Source organism: Aricia agestis, chromosome 20 (assembly GCF_905147365.1).
Source record: "Aricia agestis chromosome 20, ilAriAges1.1, whole genome shotgun sequence".
Taxonomy (NCBI): Eukaryota; Metazoa; Arthropoda; class Insecta; order Lepidoptera; family Lycaenidae; genus Aricia; species Aricia agestis.
Genome location: NC_056425.1, coordinates 10,839,032 through 10,859,752, shown reverse-complemented (window position 1 = coordinate 10,859,752; position 20,721 = coordinate 10,839,032). Strand labels below are relative to the sequence as shown.

General features: G+C 36.5%; 2 protein-coding genes and 1 pseudogene across 2 annotated transcripts; 1 reads left to right on the top strand and 2 right to left on the bottom strand.

Annotated features, from left to right (window-relative positions):
- Window positions 1–1,927: 1,927 nt before the first annotated feature.
- LOC121737432 (venom carboxylesterase-6-like) lies at window positions 1,928–5,569 on the top strand. The gene is made up of 3 exons (XM_042129110.1): window positions 1,928–2,079; window positions 3,105–4,363; window positions 5,395–5,569. Exons 1-3 carry the CDS (start codon window positions 1,957–1,959, stop codon window positions 5,567–5,569), a joined length of 1,557 nt encoding a protein of 518 aa, XP_041985044.1. The 5' UTR covers window positions 1,928–1,956.
- A 5,877-nt stretch (window positions 5,570–11,446) lies between these two features.
- LOC121737117 (retinol dehydrogenase 12-like) lies at window positions 11,447–12,455 on the bottom strand. Its single transcript, XM_042128669.1, has one exon. The coding sequence runs from the start codon at window positions 12,421–12,423 to the stop codon at window positions 11,452–11,454; it is 972 nt and encodes a 323-aa protein (XP_041984603.1). The 5' UTR covers window positions 12,424–12,455; the 3' UTR covers window positions 11,447–11,451.
- A 1,833-nt stretch (window positions 12,456–14,288) lies between these two features.
- Window positions 14,289–14,466, bottom strand: LOC121737504 (annotated as a pseudogene).
- Window positions 14,467–20,721: the final 6,255 nt, after the last annotated feature.

Sequence of the window (20,721 nt, the reverse complement as noted above, 5' to 3'; positions counted from 1 at the left end):
AGTTAATTTTGATATTTCTAACCTTTGAGTAAGTAATTATTACATAGAGTCGTCTTATTTCTGTCAACCTCAAGACCCTCTGTGGGCCAAATTCTTTACCACTGGATCACGGGGACGTGATATTATCTTATATCTTTAAACGAGCAATTCGTGTATGAATAAATAAGGCAAGTATCGACACCATTCTAAGGGCGGGCGACCTGACCCAACGACTGAGTCCTGGAAAAGTGTGTCCATATAATAAAGGGGGTTTCGGGGGCGATAAATCGATCTAGCTAGGAATCATTTTTAGAAAATGTCATTTTCATCGAACACCGAGCAAAGCTCGGTCAAATAGCTAGTTATTATTAAAACATTATAATGAAGTACTTCTTGATGCGTTTAATTTCCGACTTCCAAGGACGCGACGTCGCAACTTTTGCGTTTCTACCGTACAGTAATTAATTATTAAATTTAATAAACAAAGTTTCGTGAAATACTCGTTTTAATAATAAACAAACCCACATAAATCATAATATATAATGTTGAGCTTATATTCATGTAAGTTCTACGTATTAAAAAAAAAAAAACACGTAGTTTGAAGAACATGTTGGTATGGTAAAGATTAAGAGGATACAACAGGGGCTAGAGAAATGAAAAAAAAGTACGTGTAATATCTATAGCTGTCTCCCTTACCTCAAGCCTATACCGCAGAACGCGATAGAGACAACTGCAGAAAATCCAGAAAATCAACGATTCGTTGTCCCCTGATTCCTTCTCCAAAACTTAACCGATTTAAGTACTTTTTTCATTAAAGATTAAAAAAAGGCTTGAGCTGTGTTCCTATGTTTTGCTTTTTTTGTATAATCTAGCCAAATCTCTTTTCTGGACGTTTGAACACAGTGGAAAATCTGGCCATTTTTTTGGGTTTTTGAACGTTCATATCTTATTTAATAATTAAATTATGAAAAAAAAGAAAACATAGGGACATTGTATTAGTAGCCATAGATATTCAGGAAAAAAATTATAACTCTACTAGCATTATCCAGGGAGGAAACAGGGGACAACGTTTGTATGGAAAAAAGGGCGGTGTGGAATCCTCTTAAGTAACAATTTATGGGATAGAGCTTATTTTATCTACACTTTGGAAACAAATTGTGTTAGTGCCCCCATTGTTTCAATTTAAAATGTATTTAGATGAAATAAAGCACCCCCCAAGCCTCTACACAACGCCCCCATTTTTTTCTGGGTCCCACACCCAAAGACTTCTATTTAAACTTAATAGAATTCTTTGCCCACACCGCCCCCCCGTTAGACCTTCAACGTCCACAAGGGGGCGTTATCGCCCACTTTGGGAAAGGTTGGGATAGAGTAAGTAGTACGAGTAACTAAGCCAAAATCCACAACACAAAAATAGAGCAAAAGCTTCTCCATAGGTGTATGTTGAGGGAGCCTGCAAAGGAAGATATTCAGGCCAAGCGACGTGGGATGATGTTTCTGGAATATTGTATCGCGTTGATCTCAGTAGCTCTACCATGAGTTTAAAGCTATAGTTTTTATCGATACTCGCAAATTTTACAGCGCCTCTAGCGGTCACTTGCGGAACTAACATCGCCATACTAAATATTTATGTAGTCGGTATCGACTTTCGATAAATATATCCATATCGATAAATATATAAAATAGCTTTAAACTCATGGTAGAGCTACAGAAACTTCAATATCAGGATTGTGTGCTGTTTGGTTCACGATGGTTTTGCCCTGTGATGATGATTGCACTCACGCAACACTTAAATATTTGTAAAACTTGTAATCTGGCGTATCAAACAACTTTACGGATATTATTATTGTACTGACGTGTCCCAATGCCCTAACTCAATAATTGTATTCATTACCTCAATAATTTCTTATAGTAATGTATCTAGTGTATTGTATTGTGTTCTGTGAGGTTATTTATTGTACAGCCTTCGTGCATATTATGAAGAATAATAAGACTGTTATTATTGGTAAAAAGTTTGTGACGATTTTCAACAAGGATGCGTACGCTGCGTTTTATAATATCCCTTACGCGGACGTACCAGTTGGAGATTTGAGATTTAAGGTAATCTTCTTATGTAAGTATATAACATTTTCGTGTCACAATGTTAGGCCGCGTACTCCTCTGAAACGCATTTACTGATTTTAACCAAATTTTATATGCATATTCAGTGTTTCTGAGAATCGGGTACTGGGTACTTATTGATAAGTGCATTTGTTGAATAAATAATAGTAAATTATTACAACTCGAGACTGATGGCGACCCTTGTTTGTGCGTCGGGATAGCGATGGAAGTTGCCATGGTTACATACTTATTTAGTCACTTCAATAAATTAATACGGGCGAAATACTTTATATGGCAAACGGGCGAAAAACGTTTGCCGGGACAGCTTAATTTTGTAATTTTCGAATGAAAATCCTATACTTATAAATGAATAGTGTGTGTGTGAGAGTGAGAGTTTAAGTACTTACAGGGTGTAAAGGGAACCCTATTACAGAGACTCGTTTTTTTAAATCGTAGAAATTTATTTATGAGCAAATGCAGTCCTACGTCATTTGGTCAGGTTCTATCAATTCAATGATAATCTTGATCTGTCTGCTGGGTTTGACATACCGCGACCTACTTAAGTAGGTCCGCCACCTGCCTATGAACTTATTTCTCTGATAGTACATCTATCTGTCATAGACAATAAGAATCAATTTATACTAGCGCAGAGTCGAAGCGCACGAAGCGAATTATTAAAACTGAAAATAACAAACTAAACCTTAACTCCAAAGCACTTTATTACTTCTGAGAATTTAAAAAGGCGCGCGCATCCGCGCGAATTCGCGTGAATGCGCCCGACTAACGCTGATTGGCCTCGCAGAAGTAATGTATTAGTTAAGGTTGAATTTTCTGTGTTCAGTTTTTGGGAATTCCCTTCGCTTCGCTTCGACTCTGCGCTATTATAAATTGACCCTAACCATGATAGATCAAAACCCTACAAGTATTATTTGCAAAGTTTGTCATAGTATATCTTGCTATGCAATAAAGTTACGGTGAACTTCTTAGTTCTTACTAATGATGTTTAATCTCAATCTATATTACAGCCACCAAAGGAAAAATCTGATCTGTTGGGTCAACAGATTCATGACTATAGCGAATATTACAGTGACAGTGTATTTGATCTGGAAGATTGTTTGCGCCTCTCTGTTTACGTTCCTATGATTAACACCACGGACAAATATCCCGTTTTAGTGTGGATAACCAACAACAAAATCGATTTTGGTCCAGATTTCTTCATTGAAGAACGAATCGTAGTCGTCAAAGTGAGATATAGAACGAGCATATTCGGTTTCTTGAATACTGGCGACGATTTTGCTGAGGGCAACATGGGCGCGAAGGACGTTATTGCAGCGTTAAAGTGGATACAGAAAAATATATCCTATTTCAAAGGGGATAAACATAAAATTACCGTGCTGGGACACAGTAATTCTGCAGTATTGGTATCAGCACTGCTCGTGTCTCCGATCGCCAAAGATTTGTTTTCGAGAGCCATTGTGTTAGATGGAAGTGTTTTATGTCCAGAAAATTACAGATTTCACAATTTCGAAATACTAAATAAGTTGTACTGTAAAATGAAGGGACGTTTTGATAAATTCGACCGCGGGGAATTATACGAAAAGTTAAAAAGCATGTCGGCGTCCGAGTTGGTGGTGTTGGCGCGAAATCTCTACGATAGCAGCGAAGTGAGAAATAATCAGAGACCCATTAAAAGTTTTACTCTATCGAGGGAAACGTCTAGGAACGCTTTCTTAAGGAATTCTCCGATCGACTTGTATTGCGATAAGAAAATTAACAAACTAAAAGTGATATTTGGCTACACTAACTTAAGATCTTTATACCGACTCCAGCGCTTTTCAAAGAATCGAAATCTACTAAAGTACCTCAAGTACAACTTCCAGTACATGCTACCATTCGAGGGAACGACCGACGAATTCGAATCGAAAAGATACAGAAAGATACAAAATAATATCACAGAGTTTTATTTCCTCAACGGAACGATCACCGATCGAAGTCTCAGAAGATATACTAAATACCTGTCCGACCGAGTTATATATTCGGTGTATCGTCAGGCGATGGAACACGAGGGCTCATATTTGTGTAGATTTTCTTTCAAGGGCTCTCTGAATTTCGGCTGGGACTTATCTACGCCGGAATTGAAATGGAAGGGCGCCACTTTGGGCGACGAAATCTGCTACCTATTCAGATGTAAATTCGCAGATGAGGCGTACACAAACGACGGAACGAACGAGAGACGGTTTATTAAGAAAATTGTTAAATTATTCGCAAATTTCGTCAGATATGGGTAAATACTGGTTTACTAATAAAAATATTCACGCTGCTACAGTGTGGATATTTTAATATATTTTTTCAATAATTTGCCTGAAGTCTTTTTAGGGTACCGTACCCGTTTTTACCCTTTAAAAACGGGACACTAAGACTTCGTTGTCTGTCCGTTTGTCTGTCTCTAGGCTGTATCTCAAAAACTGCTATAGCTAGACTTTTGAAATTTTCACAGATTATGTATATCTGTTGCTGCTATAACAATAAATACTGAAAATAAAATAAAATAAATATTTAAGAGTCCGGGTGCCATCGCAATTCTCATACAAACGTAATACCAAGATACCATACGAGTCTTACAATATTCTCGTATGGGAAATTATCTTATTATAACGTTTGTATGAGAACTGCGATGGCACTCAGACTCTTGGGGGGCCTCCCATACAACAAACGTGATTTGTTTGGGTTTTTTTTGCTTGATATGAATAATGACAAAGGCAGTTGAAATTTTCACAGTAGCGTTATCAATTTCTCCATAAAAAAGTAAAAAAAAGTTACTCAGTTTCTCACAAAAGTTTCACAGTGAACTCTACATAGGAAATTCATACACATCCTGTATAATCAAGTGATTTTTCTTTTAGACCAGATTTAAAAGACAACCAGACCTTGTATTAATTAGTTATTCGCTGATTGAAAATGTTAAATGGTTCGTGTGTTTTGAAAGGAGAAAATTCAAATTCAAATTCTTTATTAAGCATACAATAATATACAATAGTATAAAAGCTAGGTAGCGTACATCACGTCGACTAATCCTAATCTAAGTAAAAACTTGTGTTATGGCAATCAGACAACAGATGCACGCCGAACAATTTTATCCTAATATATGTACATTATTTACACATTCACACACACAATCACACTACACTTTATCACGTAAAGTCTCTTTCGGCGATGTGATGCGCGCTTCGTTCGGGAGCCTCCCCCGGAACCTCCGGTAAACTACACCGGCGGGCCAAAACTCCCGCACAATTAATGATTGAAAAATTATTTCAGGGATCCAACGCCAGAAAAAGAGGATGATGTGTTGGGAAATATAAAATGGATGCCAATGGATACGGGATGCCAAGCGTTACAGCTGAGCCGTCACATCAAAATGATAAATGTACCGGAGTTAAAACGACTCAAATTCTGGGACGATTTAAAAAGGGATTTTTTCGATAAAATATAGAATTACTAGACGACGCCCGCAACTCCGTTGCGCCAAAACTAGTTTATCGCGCGGGAACCGTACATTTTTCCGGGATAAAAACTACCCTATGTCCTTTCCCGGGTCTCAAAGTATCTCCATGCCAAATTTCAGCAAAATCGGTTCAGCGGTTTGGCCGTGAAGAGGTAACAGACAGACAGACACGCTTTCGCATTTATAATATTAGTATGGATTATAGTCTAGCTCAGCCTTTTCCAAAGTGGGAGATAACGCCCCCCTGTGGGCGCTGAAGGTCTAAAGGGTGTGGGATCCAGAAAAAAATGGTGTTGTTGTGTAGAGGCTTGGGGGTGATTTATTTCACCTGGATGCATTTTAAATTGAAACAATGGGGGGGGGGGGCGCTAAAACATAATTAATTTGTTTTCAAAGTGGGCAGTAGACAAAATATGTTTGGGAAGCCCAGAGGGGTTAGTGCGAGTTTTAGTTTTATTCGATCATACGCATCGAGCGCGTAAACGCGAATTTATATGGGATCAAAGCAGCGCCATCTACTGGCTAACGTGGATACTGCTTTGATCTCATATAAATTCGCGTTTACGCGCTCGATGCGTATGATCGAATAAAACTCGCACTAACCCCTCTGGTCTAGAGGACTATATTCAAAATTCGTTTGCGTGCGGGAACCGTACGGGATAAAAAGTATTCTATGTCCTTTCCTGGGACTCAAGGTATCACCATACCTTTCAGCAAAATCAGTTCAGCGGTTCTGGCAGGTAGAAGACAGACAGACGGACACACTTTTGCATTTATAATATTAAGTACGGGTCGGTACAACAATACCCTGATTACCGCTAGAAACCGGTGCAGCTGTTGCCTGTTGTATTATGACGTCATTATACTACCATTATTACATCACGCGAATGTGGTACAACGGGATTGTTCGAAATTCGAATATTACTAATTGAATCATAGAGAAATTATATAATGCACCTGCATGAATGCACCTTTTAATCACATTAATAATATTATTAATTACTTATACATATTTTGATTTGATGTAATCTTCTATAACACCGTATTTACAATTCTTATAATTAATTTTAAAGCAGTTATTTCCCATAAAAAATAAGTTTTTCACCTGACTCATAGAACTATAAGTCTCAGGGCCTGTTTCACCACTTCCTGATAAGTGGCGAATAGGCTATCCACCAATTAACTTGACTGATCGAGTATGGAGAATCTGTCAAAAAAGTTGTGAATGGCCTAGTCGGGACTTTATCAGAATGTGATATTTCCCCTATCCCTAATATTTCTATACAGTACTTATAGTATTTGATACTGTATTATTTAGCTATCACTTTTGGTATGTACCATCAGAGAAGTTGATTTCCTGTCATGACGTAGTCATAGGAATTAATTTCCTCGATGATACTGTTTTTTTTTATGAAATAAGGGGGCAAACGAGCAAACGGGTCGCCTGATGGAAAGCAACTACCGTCGCCCATGGACACACGCATCATCAGAAGAGCTGCCGGTGCGTTGCCGGCCTTTTAAGAGGGAATACGCTCTTTTCTTTAAGGTACTTACATTAAATTGAAAGGTATAATATTCTTGATCGTCCTTTTGCTCGGTATGTTCTGACAGGCACCAAATATAACAATAATTTATTTTAAATTCCTTTCAGCAAATATACTTCCTGCTGAAGTTTCTGAAACTGAATTTCCCAACTTTCACAGGTACTATCAAAAGCGATTTACAAAATAGAGAAAGAGCCAGCGATATCCAGACTTTATTCATTTTATAAAAGCTGAATAATTTTCACTTATAATACCACAAGAGCTTCGAAATTATCGGGTATTTCCCGATAGGTTCGTTGCAAACAAATGTAGGATTGACGACTTTATGAAAACTTGACGACTGAAAAACTTGACGACTTTATTTGTTTGCAGGGAACCTTGAGGGAAATGCCAGATAATTTTGAAGCTCGTGTGGTATTCGGGGGATTATTTTTCCGTCCCAAATGTCGGCCAATATAATTGCACCATGAGACACAATTGAATTCAACCTGTTAGTTTGACGTGTTTGTCTTTTATATATAGCAACTACCAGAGAAAATTTTCAAAAAATTATCAGTATAATACCATGTAGGTTGTACCACGTGACGTCGAATGGTGCAATTCTATTGGCCGATATTTGGGTCGGAAAAATAATCTGTATTATACCCCTCTATAATAGGTGAGCCGAGAGAACGACCAGCAACTATGGATTTTCGGTCGCGGTTACCTACTTTATATTAGGAGGTATCCAGTTCTGAAGACTTGCCTAACCTTCGATAAAGTAGGGGAGAGGGCGGCTAGTTCTAACAGATTTTAAATATTGTCATTTATCTTCTTAATTTGAAAACTTTATGTTATTCTTTTTATACCCGAGTAACGAAAATTTATATGACTTGCATATACTAAGCTAAACCTTCATCTAAATTACTTGAATTCGAAGGGAGACGCATTTTTTTAAAAAAAGTTAGCAGTTAAAAGTTGCCCCGTTTTGGGGGCAAATGTTAACAGTGATTCTGAAATTCATTTAACCATAGAAGTAATAAACAAAACAATAATAAAATGGTAATTTAATAATTTTTTGACGTACAAATGTTAAATAACAATAAAAACTTGTCTCAAATAACATACATTTCCTTTTTTGTCATCCACCCTGAGCTGCTATGGATTCTAGTGGACCGCTTGCAACAAAAATTGAATCTTATCCTCGGAAATATTCATGAACATCGGTGGTATGGTGTTGCCTTGTCGTATGGTATTTTTGCACCGACGTATAATAACTTCATAATGCGGCGGCCGGTGGGCAACTCAATTGTCGCTAATCGTTCACCAACGTCGCCCGAACTTAAAACATTGAATTGAACGTCTTACCGTATCGTCATTTAATTTAGTAGTTATAGACTTGTTAATACTTACCCCTGTTAAATCTAGCCCCCCTATAAGGCTTTAGTAGGTAGACCTTCAGAATTGGATCTACTAAAGTGACCTAAAGTAACCGCGACCGAAACTCCACAGTTGCTGGCCATTATTAAATATAGGGGTCACATTAGACCGGTTCAAAAAAAACGACTATTTTTTTTTTCAAAACCCGCAGTGAAATATCTTCCTAGTAATGAAAAAAGAAGCCTGTGAAAACGGGAGCTCTTAATATCAATTTTGAAAGGTCGCTCATCGTGAATTTCTATTTTACGTTTAAATAACATGGGAATTTTTTTTTTTAAATTTTGAATTTTACAACTCATTTTTGAATTAACATGTCGGGAATCGGGATGAGCGATACATATTTTTGAAGGAAATTGAACGCTCTAAATAAATTGTCTCTTATGTTTTTTCTGTAAGTTCACTCCTTCAAAAGTTATTCGAGTTTAAAATCCAACATGTAATCAATTCAACGTTTTTTTCCTTTATTTGTGATATAATAATAATACTTATCTTCAAAAAAAAATATTGTACACTTATTAATTGTATAGTTGATAGCTTTACGTTTAACACGATTATTTTCAGTTGATAAAATTTACGATTTTGATTCTAACTATCAGAACTATGAACAATGAAATGCTACTAACAACAATTGAATACCAATAATCCAACAATGACATTTTAATAAAAAGACGACACTTTAGGAATAATCTTTTTTTATTTATTGAAATGAAAGCATCAAATTTTAGAGTATCATGTTCTAAATACCTACATACATACCACATAACCTCTCCATTTGTGGGCAGTTTACGTCCAATAAAATTTTCATTCATTTCACCAATCAAGTATACATTTTGTTCCATTATTTATAATAAAATGATACAATTATTAAAAAGTGAAATATTTTTAAATTATTATACATCAAAATCGTAATTATAACAAACAGCTAGGAACCAGAACAACAATTGAGCAACAGTACCGAAAAAGTAAGTTGATATTACAGCACATCTCTATTTCACCGGTAAAGAAGTGCACTACATATCCTATAAACCACAGTTGGTCATTATTCCAAAATTTATGTACATACAATCCAAATTTTTTGTAAACTTCAAATAAAGAATTAATTTCGGATTTTTTAAATTAAAAAGTCAACTATTTTTAATAGCAGAATCATAAAGATCTACTTTATCAACGACGTTAAACTTGATGATTCAATATTTTAAGCCAAATTTTTTTTTTCAATAATAATTATGAAATATTTAAGAAAAATTAAAAAAAAAAACGTTGAATTGATTACATGTTGGATTTTAAACTCGAATAACTTTTGAAGGAGTGAACTTACAGAAAAAACATAAGAGACAATTTATTTAGAGCGTTCAATTTCCTTCAAAAATATGTATCGCTCATCCCGACATGTTAATTCAAAAATGAGTTGTAAAATTCAAAATTTAAAAAAAAAAATTCCCATGTTATTTAAACGTAAAATAGAAATTCACGATGAGCGACCTTTCAAAATTGATATTAAGAGCTCCCGTTTTCACAGGCTTCTTTTTTCATTACTAGGAAGATATTTCACTGCGGGTTTTGAAAAAAAAAAAAAATAGTCGATTTTTTTGGTCACATACAGACGAAAGTCTGGCTGTCGTTGGCTCTTGGGCTAAAAGTTCCGAAGCCACGGGAATCACTGGAACTATTTACGCGATTTCCAATAATTACGTTTAATTATCAAATGAAACGGAATCGTTAACTCCGGTAACCGGCGATTGCGTCACGTTTTATTAATCGCCGTTTAATGACATCTTCAGTTAAACCTTGATTAACGCTTAACGATCTCATCTGCTAATGGGCCATTTACGGCTACTTTTACGAATGCAGTAAATGGAACTGTCATTAACCGCGTCGATATGTAAACTTGTGTGTGGGGTTGTTAAATTGAATATTTATTGGGTAAACGAATGCTGCCATTGTTGACCCTATAAATATTCAATTTGGCTTAATCATAGTCGGAAAGGTAAATAAAAAAGGATGTTTTCGTTGCACATAATTTCAAAACTTATTAAGACAAGGCTACATTCTCTGGTTGTTATGTGACTTGGAGCTCTTATAAAATATACCACCTTACTAATAAAATATTTACTCACCTAAATGCTAATCTATACTAGGTAGTAGTTTTTTATAATATTATGTCTTTATATTTTTTTACGTGGGAGAGCCATGCTTCGGCACGAATGGGCCGGCTCGACCGGAGAAATACCACGTTCTCAAAGAAAACCGGGGTGAAACAGCGCTTGCGCTGTGTTTCGCCGAGTGAGTGAGATTACCGGAGGCCCAATCCCCTACCCTATTCCCTTTCCTACCCTCCCCTATTCCCTTCCCTTCCCATCCCTACCCTCCCCTATTACCCTATTCCCTCTTCAAAGGCCGGCAACGCACCTGCAGCTCTTCTGATGCTGCGAGTGTCCATGGGCGACGGAAGTTGCTTTCCATCAGGTGACCCGTTTGCTCGTTTGCCCCCTTATTTCATAAAAAAAAAATAAAAAAATAAAGCACATTAAAAAGTTACTTGACCCTCATATGTTAATATTGAGGTTAATATTACCTATGTTTGTAAGGGGTTGGACTACAAGGTTGAATCCAACCGAGCGTAATTTGTGAGTCGTGTGTCGCAGAATTTCGGTCGCGTAAATATCTTTTCATACAAATCACGAGTCACAAAATTACGCTCGTGTGAATCAAACAGGACTTTTGTATGAAACTGAATGCAGCAGAATTTCTGCCAGCCGAAATTCTGCGACTCACAACTCACAAATTACGCTCGTTTGGCTTCACCCTAATACGTCATAACGAAACTTATATAATATAAACAAACGAAATAAAAACTTAGCAGGTAAAAGTGAAATAAAATAAAAGACGAAAACAAAAAATACACAATCAAATCTTTATTAAATTCATAGTTTCTCTATAAACCTTTTCTACCAACTCATCGTCAAACGCTTCTTCAGCTGGCTTCGACTTTTCACAGTCCACATAATAATCGCCAGAAGTTTTTATATTTGGCGAAACAGATAAATGTATGATAGTCTGTGCACCTTCCTCCGGAGTCTTGAATAACAAACTAATCACAAAATATAATAATTTTTGTCTCCATCCTGGTATTTTCTTGAAAATTGGCGTTTTCACTACCCCTGGATGCAGTGCATTCACTACAACTTCTTTCGGGAGCCTTTTAGCTAACGCCTTTGTCCAAAGTACACCACAAAGTTTACTTATGTTATATAAATTTAGTGACGCCTTCAAATTCCTTCCAGCTATGTTATTAGGATCAAGCTTTGCCCATTTGTGTAAGTATGACGACACTATTACAATTCTACTAGGAGCACTTTCTTTGAGTTTATCTAACAACAAGTTCGTCAACAAAAATTGTCCTACATAATTAATTTGCATAAGATTATTTATACCATCTTCGGTCAACTTATTCTTTAATCCCCCTACGCCGGAATTGTTCACTAGTATATCCAACCTTTTATTATTTTTATTGAAATCACTCACAAATTCTCTGATACTTGAAAATTTTGAAAGATCCAAATATTTGTATTCCACATTATCGTTTCCTGAGGTTTCCTTTATAGATTTGACAGCCTCTTCAGATTTCTTCGTATCTCGGCTCGCTATTATTACTTTGGCATTGCGTCTGGATAGATCTCTTGCTGTTTCGAGACCTATGCCTGAGTTTCCTCCGGTTATTATCACCACTTTTCCAGTTAAATCAGTCTTGCAAGTACATCGTCCTTTTTTTATAGGTTCTATAACAAACCTAAACGTAAGCACGGCGAGGACGAATAGTGAAAATAGTAGAGCAAAAATAAATAAGACTATTTCTAGCGACACAAATAGTAAATACATTGTTTTAAATTTTAAATGTTGTAAGTCCTGCTAGCACGCGTACTCGTTATAATACTGACTGCAACGCGTAGCGTAATGAACTTTGAAACCACATTTAAATATTAAACTAATTGACTTTCAAATATCGATTTAATTTAAAACATTTTAACTTTTATTCTACCGAGATATTACAAACAGTTTCATTAGGTTTATAATATTTTTCAGATCAATATTATCTGACTATGATTACCGACTGTCTTGCTACCATAGGTACCTACTACTACTATTTCCTATTTAGAATTTAGAGAAATGGAAAATGGCAGTGTTTATTTTTTAGCTCTATTTCAGTCAGGGCTCAAGAGTCAGGAGGAGTAAGGCTGGATCGCAGCAAGCAAGGACAAGCTTGAAATGACAGCGCGACCATTTAAATAAATCTTACATACTAATTACTACCCATCGCCCAATGGTCGAAATTTGACCTTAGTTTCAACGACATTAGGACTACTACGTTTAATTTGTAAAAAAATATTGACTTTATCATTTAATATTTTTTTCAACTCTTGTCTCTGGGACTCAGCTGATCTTAGACTGGCCGTGTAAGCATTGTCTAATACTTATTTTCCTGTTCTGAGGTCTAATAGTATCTAAGATTCAATAAAAAAAACTATAATCCATTTTCAATTTGTTAACTTGTTGTCAACAGACTTCAACCATAAATTATAGAGTTTCGTATGTATAGGTTTGTCACTCAAAAATCTGTCATCTTCTTGAGTGCGCGTATTGTAGTGTGCGTAATGTTTATTTGTTAAAAAAATGTGTGATAAAAGCATAATTTCAAAATAATATTAGCTTGTGGCGGCACCCACAATTCGCCTAACATTCCTGCATCGCGCTATCAAAGTTTCGGAGAACGGCAAGATATATACAACGTCTGAAATGAGGTCAGTGGGCTTCGGCCTGACCGAGCATGCTATCTCTCTCGGTCGGAAGATCTTCCTTTTCGGCCGCCATTAAACAACTTTAAATTGGTGACCACCGACAAGAACATGTATCCTTCTGGACACCAATCATCATCAACATCCGCACCACGTCAGCAGATATCAAGCATAACCGGGTCGCCTCGACCATAAGCCGCGTTAGGCTTCCGCACCGGTCGAACCCGTGTCTGGCTTGAACGGGGCAGCCATAGGCTACAACCACCGGTCAACAAGCAGAGCACAGGATCCCTTTTCTGGTCATTGCACGTGTCAGAAATTCGTTAGGCTTGTAAAATGAAAGTATTGTATAAATCATAAACACCAGTAATAAGACATGATTTATTACACTAGTAAATACAATACAAACACTTTAATACTGTTACGTGCTAGGGTTCGAAGGATTTGGAGAGAAAGACCTGGTGACTCTCTTGAAGACTTTTTTTACACTGCACTAAACACTAGGTCACAACACTTAGCACTAAGTCCAAACACTAATCACTAGGTCCAATCACTAAGTACTATCACTGTCCTAGGTCGTAGCCAAGTCGCAGGTTTCACTGGTTCACTCACTATAAATCACTTGTTGTCGCCTCGAAGATCGCTCAGATCGAACTGAACTGCCGGGCCTGCCTGCGGCTTTTTACATGGCGAGACGAATTCCAGAAAGTTCCGATTCACGTAAACAAGTAAACAACCATGGGAACTTTCTAGGAGGCTCGAGCATGTACCACAATAAAAGTAAACAACTAAACACGTAAACATGTAAACAAAATAAACCGGTAAACACGTAAACAAAATGTTGGACTTTTCTAGAAGGTTCGAGTATGTACTTGCGCACCTCATGCTATCTAGTATTGAGTAGGGGATTTATGTTGCCTGTGCTCCCTTGGTAAGTTTCGCTGGTTTGTCGCTAGATGGCACCACGTGTCCGTATACCATGTACCGTAACAATACTTTACAAGTACAATTCACTTAGCTTTTCCTCATTTTCATAAGCAATCGAAACAACTTTTCTGAAAAAACAATTATTAAGCTGAAAAGAACAGATATTAACACTTTGATTTTAGCCAAAAGGCCTAGAAGCGTTTAAACCAATAAAATACTTTAAATACTTAACTTATAACGATCTTTGTTCGAAGTACTCAGAGCCAATTCACATTGACAGGAGGCAGAGTGACAAGGCTTACGACAAGAGAAATAGTGAGCCCCTTCCATCAAACAACCCGCTTTATATACAACCCCAATGACGTGTCACTCTGCCCCACGTCTGACTACCAGGCTTTGGATCTAATATCATAAACACAATGATTCATAGAATACAATTATCCTGAAAATCATCATAAATCAAGTATTCAATTATTAGATTTTTAATTAAATCATTTACTTTTTGTAACAAAAGTATCATAACCGGAAAACACAACAATATTGTCTGTTGAAAGATAAAATGTTATAATATTATATATTATATATTAATAAGGACCATTGTTAACATAAATAATTATTTCTTTTAAGACTATTATTGAAATAATAGCCATTTATATTCATAAATATGTTCCAAAACGGATAATATCTCACACACGCGTAGCTTCGGCCCACACCTGACAACACAAGCGCATCGAAGAATACCACAGGTCTTAGGGGGGGGGGGTGATGTGGCGGTACCCACAATTCGTCTAACATTCCTGCATCGCGCTATCGAAGTTTCTGAGAACGGCAAGATATATATACTTACAACGTCTGAAATGCCGTTAAGAGGAATCCACACCGCCGTTTTTCCATACAAACGCTGTCCCCTGTTTCCTCCCTGGATAATGCCGGTAGAGTTACGATTTTTTTCCTGAATATCTATGGCCGCTATTAGCATGTCCCTATGTTTTCTTCTTTTTCATAATTTTATTATTAAAAAAGATAAGAACGTCAAAAAACCCAAAAAAATGGCAAGATTTTCCTCTGTGTTCAAACACCCAGAAAACAAAACTGGCTAAAATATACAAAAAAAACAAAACATAGGAACACAGCTCAAGACTTGCTTTAATTCTTAATGAAAAAAGTACTTAAATCGATTAAGGCGGGGATAAATCTCAATCCAAAACTATAACTTTGCACACAACCAAAGACCAAGCGTATACGCATCGCAATAAGATTCATTTTAGCTTAGCATAAAACTGAAGTCACTCAAACGGATTTGTTTTTTTTTTTAATATCTTTGGAAATAAACATTAAGAAACAAAATTGTTCGGTTAAAGAATTTTTAATATAGATTTACTAACAATTTATTCAAATAAAATGTATAATTATCCTAGTTAATACTTATATTTCGATGAAATAGATTTTTATCGGAGGTGAGTTTGTAAATTCATTACAGCCAAAGTATTAAGTTTTATTAAAATGTTTATGGTTTAAGGTATTTTAAATATTGTGCTTTATACCTCATATTTTTTAAAACTTCGTTATTATATTGGAACTAGGTAAACCGGAAGTCGCGGAATAACAAATTGAGGTTTATCCTCGCCTTAAGTTTTGGAGGAGGAATCAGCGGACAACGAATCGAAGATTTTCTGTTCTTTTATTAGAACTTTTGTCGTATTGTCTCTATCGCGCTCTGCGGTGGGAGACTTGAGATTGGTGAGACAGCAATACATTTTCAAATACCTATTTTCAATTTCTCTCGCCCCTGGTGTATCCTCTTAAGAGCTCGATGCACTCCTTCGCCATATAAACTATAACTGTGCAAAATTTCATTCACCTACGTTTCCGCATTTTTCGTCAAAAGGGACACAAAGTTTTTCGCTTGCGTATTAATTATAGATAATTGCTTGTAACTTCGCGGTATAGCGAACAAAACATATAAATCCAACCTAAGGGTGAGTGTGCACGACATAAGCTATCGGTACGAACCTCAGAACATCTAAAATCTGTGGTACGAACGATCTTAAAGCTGTGCGCAGCCTTTACAAGTTTACACGTACTTTTTCCATTTGAACCTAAATAAAGTTACACTTGAAAAGGGCACACGTCGTCAACCTAAATGTAAAAGGTATCCAATTTATTTGTGAAACAGTATTACGTCTGAGGACCTTTCCCGGACAATAAGAAGCCGAGAGTTCGCTGGACTTTGAAAACTTCGCCTTTATACTGTTGGTTCTTGACAATGTTACTTCATTTGTTTCTATAGAATTGAATTTCTTTAGTAACAATAGGTTACTTACAATATATAATATTGTTTTTATTTTCTTTTGGATAGTATTGATATAGCTTTTTGTATGATGAAAATAAACTATTATTTTTAAATTGTAGCTTAGGGGCAAACTATTTATACGTGGGAGAGCCATGCTTCGGCACGAATGGGCCGGCTCGACCAGATAAATACCACGTTCTCACAGAACACCGGCGTGAAACAGCGCTTGCGCTGTTTCGCCGAGTGAGTGAGTTTACCGGAGGCCCAATCCCCTAACCCCTACCCTATTCCCTTCCCTACTCTCAACTATTCCCTTCCCTTCCCTTCCCTACCCTCCCCTATTACCCTATTCCCTCTTAAAAGGCCGGCAACGCACTTGCAGCTCTTCTGACGCTGCGAATGGGCGACGGAAGTTGCTTTCCATCAGGTGACCCGTTTGCTCGTTTGCCCCCTTATTTCATAAAAAAAAAAAAACACTAACAAATATTATTTTATTAATATTTGTGTTACCAAGACACAGGGATTCTTAAGTAACTATGACGTTAGGAATTTCAACGGAATTATACATTTTCCCTCAAAGAGCCTACGTCCCTTCCCGTGGTCTCTTCTATACTCGTAAGTGTACTGAATTCCATAAAAATCACTTTAGTAGTTCCTGAGATCAGCACGTTTAAAATTTTTTTTTACGTTTTCCTCTGATTCTTCGCTCCTGTTGTTCGCAGCGTGATGCTATATAGCCTCAACTCTGAAGCCTTCCTCGTTTAACAACACAAAATATTTTTTTCCATTCGAACGAGATTACCGCGTTCAAACAAACAAACTCTTCGTCTTTATTATACAAAAATATAGATACAAATATTTGCTTCAAATATATTTAATAATTTAACCTTTTTCCATGCGGAAAAATTGGGCATTGGTTTACTTATCGTTCTGTCAACACCCTCTAGAATGTTAACACAATATCAATCCCCAAGCGGCAGCCGGCTGCCGCATAACAATTGAAAATCTATTGTGTCTGCTATACCCACGATGGAGGTGCTCCTGTTATGTTATTACTTAGTTGTTTGAGTAATGTTGAGAGCATAATATAATATGCTAATAATATGTTATAGAATATAGAACGTATGTTGTATGTCGGCGCAGCGCCCGTTCCGGTGACGCTTTCCGAGCATTGATCAAAGAGCCGCAACGTTTAATAGGGCTGTCAAAACAGGAATTATCTAAACCTCTATAAAATGTAAAACTCAAGTTAAGTCTCGTGACCGGAGACTTGGCATAGCAGCATTAGAAACGGGAAAGAATGGACATATTGACAGACAGGCGGATTTCTTTATCTATCTGTCACTTTGTCTATTCTTCCGTAGAAAGAAATCTGTTCTATGGTGACCATGCTAAGCCTGCTGATCAAAAATTCTAAAGACGTAGAGATAGTAGACCGCCAGCAAAGCATGTTAATGCATGTAATATTTCTCTTTGTAATGTACAACACTTCATTTTTAGGGTTCCGTACCCAAAGGGTAAAAAGGGACCCTATTACTGAGACTTCGATGTCTGTCCGTCTGTCCGTCTGTCCGACTGACCGTCTGTCTCCAAGCTGTAACTCAAGAACGGTAATAGCTAGAGAGTAATCACAGATTATGTATTTCTGTTGTCGCTATAACAACAAATACTAAAAACAAAATAAATTAAATATTTAAGGGTATAACATGCAACAAACGTGATTTTTCAAACATTTTTTGCTCGGTATCAATGACGACAACAGGTAGGCACCTGAAATGTACACAAAAATACTCAGCTGTATTTGTATTTTAATAATTGACAATAAAATTTGAATAAAATAAATAATAAAGGGGGGCTCCCATACAAAAAACACAATTTTTACTATTTTTGCTCTATATTGGTACGGTACCCTTCGTCCGCGAGTCCAAATCGCACTTGGCCGATTATTAAATAAACATAAGACTGTACAAATATTTCAAGATACACTTGCATATTGCTAAAATTATAATTTTTTGCTTAGTCAGCTTCAGTTTCTGAATAATTGTAAATTTGTGCTCAATATGTATTTTTTGATTCGTCTTGCCCGTGAAAATTTCACTGGGTGTATCAAAATGGAGTACTTATTCACATTTTTTGCTTAGTAATTTTTGTGTTTATTATAATAATATTTTGACAACCCTAATTACCGTGAACATAGCGAGCACTAACTGGCTGGCGAACAATGTGCTAAGTCGTGTGTTGTCGCCGATACTTGTGCTGTTCTAGAACATAATATCTGGAATCTACAGTGTGTAACAAAAATAAGTGATAATACTTTGGGGTGTGTACGTGTTCCTTCTAGAGAGTTCACTGTGAAAGTAGCAGTGCTGAAAGACGATTTTTTTTTTTCACTTTTGTATGGGCAAGGGCCCAAGCGTCACGAGTTTCCCCATACAAAAGTGAAAAAAAATTTTGGTCTTTCAGCGCTGCTACTTTCACAGTGAACTCTCTATAAGGAACACGTACAAACCCTAAAGTATTATCACTTATTTTTGTGATACCCTGTATATAGTGAACACCTCCTGTGCTGTACTTATATTATAACGAGCTTTTGCCCGCGGCTTCGCTCGCGATAGCAAGTATTATTATATACAAACTTTCATCCCCTATTTTGACCCCTTAGGGGTAGAATTGATGAAAATCCTTTCTTAGCGGATGCCATAACATCTACCTACATGTCAAATTTGAGCCCGATCCGTCCAGTGGTTTGGGTTGTGCGTTGATAGATCACCATGTCAGTCAGTTACCTTTGAGTTTTATGTAATATATAGATATTATTGAGTAAATTAGTAAACAAGAAGAGTGTTAACATTACATCAAAACTATCCTATATTTTTGTTTTTACGCAAAAGCTGCAAAACGTACTGACTAAACCGCTAAAATGTGACCTGACCTTTTCATGAAAAGATAAAAGACAGAAGTACAGTATGGATACCATACTAAAAAACTTTATAATATCTTAATTTCCTCTCCAGAAACTAAATTTTACTTCACCGAGCAATTAATATGATGACCTATTAAAAAGTATAATAAAAGTTATCTTTTTATACTACAGCGCGGCTCTTGGAACTAAAAGGATTTATTAAAACTGTAGTTTTTTAACGCTTCAGTTTCCGAACTATTGTGGCCGTTATAATATCTTTGATAACTTTAAATAGTGCCTGTTTCTCTGTTATTTCTCCATGCTCAAATAGCCTAACCGATTTTGATCAAATTTGGTATGGATATACTTTAGATCCCGTCAAAAGACATAATATGATTCTTTTATTACCAGTAAAGGTCTGGAACGAACTGTTGCCAGCAATATTTCCGGACTCATACGACCTACAAACCTTCAAGAAGAGAGCGTATTCTCTCTTAAAAGAATACACCAGGGGCGAGAGAAATTAAAAATAGGTATTTGAAATTGTATTGCTGTCTCACCAATCTCAAGTCTCCCACCGCAGAGCGCGATAGAGACAACACGACAAAAGTTCTAATAAAAGAACAGAAAATCTTCGATTCGTTGTCCGCTGATTCCTTCTCCAAAACTTAACCGATTTAAGCACTTTTTTTATTAAGAATTAAAGCAAGGCTTGAGCTGTGTTCCTATCTTTTATTTTTTTTGTATATTTTAGCCAGTTTTGTTTTCTGGGTGTTTGAACACAGAGGAAAATCTAGTTTTTTTTTTTTTGGGTTTTTGGACGTCCTTATCTTTTTTAATAAGTAATAAAATTATGAAAAAAAAAGAAAACATAAGGACATGCTAATAGTGGCCATAGATATTCAGGAAAATAATCATAACGCTACCGGTATTATCCAGGGAGGAAATAGGGGACTACGTTTGTATGGAAAAATGGCGGTGTGGACTCCTCTTAAAAGGCCGGCAACGCTCGCGCAACTCTTCTGAAGTTTTTTTTTTTTTAATTATAAAATTGGGGCCGTCTATGGACTGTTCGTCCATATCCTCTTCTGAAGTTGCGAGTGTCTTATCTATGAGCGACGGTAGTTGCTTTCCATGAGGCGACCCGTTTACTCGTTTAACTCTAATTTTATTAAAAAAAACTACAGCAAAGTGTAAGAACTGGCGCGCACTACGACTTTTAGTCGCGCGATTATTACACAAATTCAAATAAAATGCCACTT